This window comes from Panthera tigris, chromosome C2 (genome assembly GCF_018350195.1).
Source record: "Panthera tigris isolate Pti1 chromosome C2, P.tigris_Pti1_mat1.1, whole genome shotgun sequence".
Lineage (NCBI taxonomy): Eukaryota > Metazoa > Chordata > Mammalia > Carnivora > Felidae > Panthera > Panthera tigris.
Window position 1 is genome coordinate 95,075,131 of NC_056668.1, and position 6,979 is coordinate 95,082,109.

Below are 6,979 nucleotides of genomic sequence, written 5' to 3' on the forward strand. Positions count from 1 at the left end.
CACTCAACCGACTGAGCCACTCAGGCACCCCAAGAAAAAAATTTGTTATTTCGAAACAAGAGGGGAGTTGTGGGTAGAACATACAAATCTGAGAATAGTTACAAACATTCAGAGAAAACGATGGTCACTCCAATAACCACATCGTTCTCTTTCCCTCTGGACATGCCCCTCATCAGTCCATTTCCAGTGGTCAGGGTCATCCACCATGCAAATTGGATGGTGGCACCTCCCTGCTTTGAGTCAATTCCCTCTAAACGGATGTCAGTGTCTCTGTTCGTCCTTACCGTCCTATGTAAGTCAGTCACCTTTCAATTCCAAGTGACAGAAACCTCATTCAAAGTAGCTTAAGCAAAAATGAGGAATTTCTTTGTTCATGTAACCAAAGAGTCTGAGGTTGGCTTTAGGCAGCGCTAGACTAGGAGCTCAAAGATGGCATTCATGCTTTATCTTTCCTAGTCCTGGTTTTCTCATGTTAGTTTTGTTTCTAGACAGGTTCTGTCCATGTGGAGGCAATATGCCATCGGTAACTCCAGGCCCCCATGGTCCTTCAAACTCGGATCCTGAGGAAGGGAGAGGATTGCGGTTGGCTTGGGTTGGGTCATGTGCTCTTTCTTAGGGCAACTCCAGAAGAGAATGAGGAGTACAACAGAGGGAAATGGGTGTTTCCCAAAGGAAAGGATTCTAGGCAAACCATGACACCTTTATCTCTTCCCTCTCCAGACTCATCTGTCTCTCCCTCTCTCCTCTCTCTTGGTTCTTCAAGGACCTTTACTGATGGTTCCTTCCAGAGGAAGGACATACACATACCCACGTGGCTGTGGTCAGGCATTGCTCCCAGCTCTTCTACCTCAGTGGAATGAACTCCAGGCACAACCCTGACTGCCCGTGGTCAGCAGGCGGCGGGAGGCTCTAGCACGGTTACTTCTCCACGGATGCAGAATTGAGCAGCTTCTCCATCAGTTCAGCGTGAGACAGTAGCGTGCAGCACTCAGGCCCAGTGAGTCCAGGGCGCCCCCTCAGTGTCCGAGACCCGCAGCAACCCCAGCTAGGCCTCCTACTTGTTGCCCGCCATCTTGCCACAAGTGACGTAGCACATAGGTATAATCATGGCGGCAGCACGGCAGCAGACTGGTCCCACGGACTGCCTGACCAACAGTCACCACACTACGATTCTCTAGACTCATCTCTATTCTAGCTGCACCCGAAGTATTTTTGGTTCCAGGAATATGCCAGACATACTTCCTTGTCTTTTATTTTATGCGTCTCATTGCATTGGCTGCAAATAGCCTTCCTCAATTTTTTACCTACTGCCAACTCATCCTTCAAGCTTTTCCTGATCTTCACTATCTGGGCTGGGTACTCTACTATGTGATCCCATAAGCATGTAATTGATACTCTTGACGTCACACTACAGTCTGCTGCAAGTTCTTGTTTGCATAAATACTGTCCTTCCCTCACTAAACTAGCTCCTTGTGTTCAGTGATTGCTTAATGAATGGTCCACAAGTGTTTATTGAATGATTGAAAGATAACCTCAGTATGGATAAGATCATACCCTGCTTCCTCCATTTATAAAGTTCTTACAAAAAATCTTGAACTTTTGTTTAGGAGTTAAGGTATAATCTATTATTTTTTTTTTGGAAGATTTTTTTAAAGTAATCTCTACACCCATTGTGGAGGTCGAACCCACAGCCCAAGAGCAAGAGTTGTTTACTACCCCGGACTTCAAGCTGTATTACAAAGCTGTAATTATCAAGACAGTATGGTACTGGCATAAGAACAGACACACAGATCAATGGAACAGAACAGAGAACCCAGAGATGGACCCACAAACGTATGGCCAGCTAATCTTTGACAAAGCAGGAAAGAATATCCAGTGGAATAAAGACAGACTCTTCAGCAAGTGGTGCTGGGAAAACTGGACAACGACATGCAGAAGAATGAACCTGATCACTTTCTTACACCATACACAAAAATAAACTCAAAATGGATGAAAGACCTAAATGTAAGACAGGAAGCCCTCAAAATCCTTGAGGAGAAAGCAGGCAACAACCTCTTTGATCTTGGTTGCAGCAGCTTCTTACTCAACACGTCTCCAGGGGTAAGGGAAACAAAAGCAAAAATGAACTACTGGGACCTCATCAAAATAAAAAGTTTCTGCACAGCAAAGGAAACAATCAGCAAAACTAAAAGGCAACTGACAGAATGGGAGAAGGTATTTGCAAACAAAATATCAGATTAGTATCCAAAATCTATAAAGAATTTAGGGTTAGGGTTAGGATTAGGGTTAGTATCCAAAATCTATAAAGAACTTATCAAACCCAATACCCAAAAAAACAAATAATCCAGTGAAGAAATGGGCAAAAGACAATAACAGACATTTCTCCAAAGAAGACATCCAGATGGCCAACCAACACATGAAAAAATGCTCTACATCACTCATCATCAGGGAAATACAAATCAAAACCACACTGAAATAACACCTCACACCTGTCAGAATGGCTAGCATTAACAACTCAGGCAATAACAGATGTTGGTGAGGATGCGGAGAAAAAGGATCTCTTTTGCATTGTTGGTGGGAATGCAAACTGGTGCAGCCACTCTAGAAAACAGTATGGAAGTTCCTCAAAAAATTAAAAACAGAACTATCCTATGACCCAGCAATTGTAGTACTAGGTATTTATCCAAGGGATACAGGTATGCTGTTTCGAAGGGACACAGGCACCCCAGTGTTTATAGCAGCACTATCAACCATAGCTGAAGTATGGAAAGAGCCCAAATGTCCATCGATGGATGAATGGAAAAAGAAGATGTGGTGTATATATATATATATATACAATGGAGTATTACTAGGCAATCAAAAAGAATGAAATCTTGCCATTCGCAACTATGTGAATGGAACTAGAGGGTATTATGCTAAGCGAAATTAGAGAAAGACAAATATCATATGACTTCACTCAGACGAGGACTTTAAGATACAAAACAGATGAACATAGGGAAGGGAAGCAAAAATAATAAAAAACAGGGAGGGGGACAAAAACATAAGAGACTCTTAAATATGGAGAAGAAACAGGGTTACTGGAGGGGTTGTGGGAGGGGGGATGAGCTAAATGGGTAAGGGGCATAAAGGAATCTACTCCTGAAATCATTGCTGCACTATGTGCTAACTAACTTGGATGTAAATTAGAAAAATAAGTTAAATAAAAAATTTAAAAAAAAGACAACAGAAAGAAAAAAAAGAGTTGTACACTACCAGCTGAGCCTGCCAGATGCCCCAAGATATAATGTATTATAAATAAAACCTCACACAACACATGTAATTTGCTATATATGTGTTAATGAAGTAGACATGTGAATAATATGAAAATAAAATATCAAATCATGCTAAATTAAGTATCATTGGCCTTTGAATACCATGTTATAGTCCTATTTGAAATATTGCCACCAATATCTGGTTAGCTAGGTCAGGGTTTCTTAACCCAGAGTCTGCAGACCTCTAAGAGATTTGAGGGTAGAATTCAGATGATACGTGAACTTGGATGCGAATAAAAATTATTTCCTCTAAACTTTAAGCGGAATTTAGTATTTCTTTTTATTATAAATGCAACAATCCAGAGCTGTATCAGGCAGTAGCTGTGAGTTTGTCAACAATAGAAATCAGGTATTTTCATACCACAACTGTTGTAGAGATATCATACTGTTTATGCTACTTTGATATCACAGCAGTTGTTAAACTTCCTGCTAGATGTGGTTATTAAATGAACACATAAATTACTGTATTATACATTTACATTATTTTGATAACTTGTACTTCAATATAATTTTTTTACTTAAAAAAATTATTTTTAATTTTTTTTTTTTTTTTTTTTTTTTTTTTTTAGAGAGAGTACATGTGAGCAGGGGAAAGGGTAGAGAGAGGGAGAATCCCAAGCAAGCTCCATGCTCAGCTTGGAGCCTGACAACACGACTCTGGGATCATGACCCAAGCTGAAATCAAGAGTCAGAAGCTCAACCAACTGAGCCACCCAGGTGTGCCTAATTGGTTTTCTTTGTAATCCCATGCATTTCATTTTCTGCACTTAAAAACATTATTCTGAAAAAGAATCCATGGCACAAAAACGTTGAATTGATGGTGGCATTCATTTGAAATGCGACCAAAGTGTGGTGATCTAATTCCAGAGAAACTTAGCCCTCCTGCCTTTTGCACCACCAGGGAAAGGATAGAGATTATAGGCCTTTTGGACAATCCTAAAAACTATAAATCTAAGAAAGGATGTCCTTTCTCAGCCTGAAAATTTATTTGAATGGAAAAGCCATGTGAGTTATTTAAGTTTCAGAGGATCTCTGGGGTAGGTTGGAAAAGTGGAGTAAATGCATTTGGATCTACTCATAAACTCCCAGCTAAACGCTGCAGACTTTGGCTTAAGACTTGTCCAAGAAGACAAATTCATTTCTTTGTGTAGTATCTGCATAGATATCTACTAGAATAGGATTTTAGTTACTAAAACTGTTAGGACATGTTCTGCAAGGTTGTGAGATCCTTTCTAATAACTGGCGACAAGGACCTCTCAGAGGTAGTAAACTCATTGGAATATTTGTCCTCTAGGAATTTCTCTTTGGTTGATTTGTCTTGGTTCCAAGGACGGGAAGCAGATGGTCCTTAAATTAAGATACTTTGAGGAGATACTGCACAAAGGTTTGGGAGCAGGGAACCACAACAGGAAGCACAGTAACTTGAGCAACTCCGGATTAGTGGCAGCAGAGCTGATATTACCTCTTGGGCAGAAGGAAAAGCACAGGGAGTGGCAAATCCAAGGAAATTAGTGAAGGGAAGCTTGGAAAAGATGGTGACAGAGCCAAAAGAATAGGTATTCTGACCATCAGTCTATCTCTGACCAGGGCACTCCTCAGCCAAACCCACCCAGAGGCCAGGAGGCAAAGGAGCTCATTGCTGTGGTCCATTCATCAGCTTCATGGGGAAGAGGGTGGAGTAGAGATGGAGGGGATAGAGATATCCAGCACATAGGACAAATCCCTACCATAGCACATATCACAGTATTTGATGGTCTAAGGGGGGAGGGCTGTAATATTTAACTAATCTGTAATTTTTTTTTAAGTTTGAGACACACACAAAGAGAGGAGAGAGAGCGAGCGAGACAGAGCAAGCAGGGGTAGAGAGAGGGAGAATCCCAAACAGGCTCCATGCTGAAAGCACAGAGCCTGAATTGGGGCTTGATCTCATGAACTGTGAGACCATCGAAATCAAGAGTTGGATGCTTAACCACTGAGCCAGCCAGGTGCCCCTATTTTTGTAATTTTTAATTCATGGCTGTGCCTAATAAAATTCTGGCACACAGTAAGTACTCAATGTTACTGAATGATTAAACAGAGAATTGCCATGCCACTGAAACAGAGTAAAAGCAAACTATCGACTACCAATAATTAGGAACTAAGTATTTACTTTCAGACAGTGGACATTTAAAATGTTATGGAGGGGTGCCTGGCTGACTCAGTCAGTAGAGCAGAGTTGATCTCAGGGTTGTGAGTTGGAGCCCCATGCTGGGTGTAGAGATTACTTAAAAATATTTTCTAAAATGTTATGGAAATATGGGAGCATGATGATCTATTCTGTAGCTCAGGCAAATGGATGTCATAGCTTTATAACATAGTAAGTACAATTGAGCATCCTCATTCATGGATTCCGTGTTTGCCTACTCTTTAAAACTTCCCTGGTGCTCTCGTGGTCACCCCTAGAGTGAAAATTTTGACTTGCTCAATGCATATGTTCCTACTTGGGGTTGAGCAAGGTGTTTCACCTCCCATACTGTAGATGAATATCCTTTGCTCCAGTTAGTGCCATTTTTTTTGCATTTTTGTGCTTTCATTGGTGATTTCCCTGTTTAAAATGCCCCCCAGATGTAGTGCTGAAGTGCTAATTTTTCCTAATAGGTGCAAGAAGGCTGTGATATGCCTCATGCAGAAAATAACATGTTAGGTGAGCTTCGGTGAAGCATGAAGTTACAGGGCTGTTGACCATGACTTCAATGTTAGTAAATCAACAAAACACAGACACCTGAAACAAGCTTCTGTATTGACTAGTTGATAAAAATGTGACCAGAGGCTTGCAGAACAATAGGCCTGTATTTTCCCTAGGAGCAATGGTTCAGTATTCTGTATTAGTCCTGTATTAGTGGTGACTATAGAATCTAACTGCCATGAAGAACAACAATCAACTGTACTTGCAGTTTTCCAGTTCCTAATAAAGATTCAAAAAAGAAAATTCAAGTTACAAAAGACATTTTTCTATAGTTGGCAGCTAATTGGTACTTATAATGTAAAGCCAAAGAGGGGAGAAACATTAAAACCCATCACCACCGCATAATTTCGATGTGATACATTAAAATTTATTAGTTTCCGAATAGTATTTGACTAATTCCAAATTATTTCAATTAGAGTTGTCTAGGCCATATAGTCGGAAAATTGAAGAAATTAGTGGGAGGAAAAGGGGAAAACAATCTAATACATTGACTTGAAGAATTACATATGCTTTATTCTTATTATCTGGACTCAGCTGGTTAATTCAGTCCTTAGGCCAATTTATACCTACTCCACAATAAATCATACATTATCCAAAAGCTTCATGCTTCTACTTACAGTAGCATAGCAAACTTGGAAGTTCCTTGTAAAAAAGAAATCACCATTCCATTGACTAATGTAGACAATTCCTCCATGCTCTGGCATAAGAATATTTAATGTTAGCCAACAAGACAGCCAGTGATGCTTTTGAGGCATAGAATAGTGGCAGCCTTTTGATTTTTAGTTGCTTTAGGTATACAACCTCGAATAGTAGGAGACACTGACCTGAAATTTCTAACCCACTTTCTATCGTTAAGGATGTTATTTCCCCCAGGGACCACCAGGTATTTATAAAAATTTGTACTAACATTCTGTAAGAATCCACAAACATCAAGAAGAAGCTG

At 40.3% G+C, this 6,979-nt stretch overlaps 1 protein-coding gene across 1 annotated transcript; it reads right to left on the reverse strand.

The window, feature by feature from the left end:
• Window positions 1-463: 463 nt before the first annotated feature.
• Window positions 464-1,384, reverse strand: LOC102957457 (RNA polymerase II, I and III subunit L). The gene is given in 3 exon segments (XM_042956809.1): window positions 464-989; window positions 992-1,012; window positions 1,015-1,384. Coding segments are annotated over 3 exon segments (186 nt in total). The 5' UTR covers window positions 1,109-1,384; the 3' UTR covers window positions 464-918.
• Window positions 1,385-6,979: the final 5,595 nt, after the last annotated feature.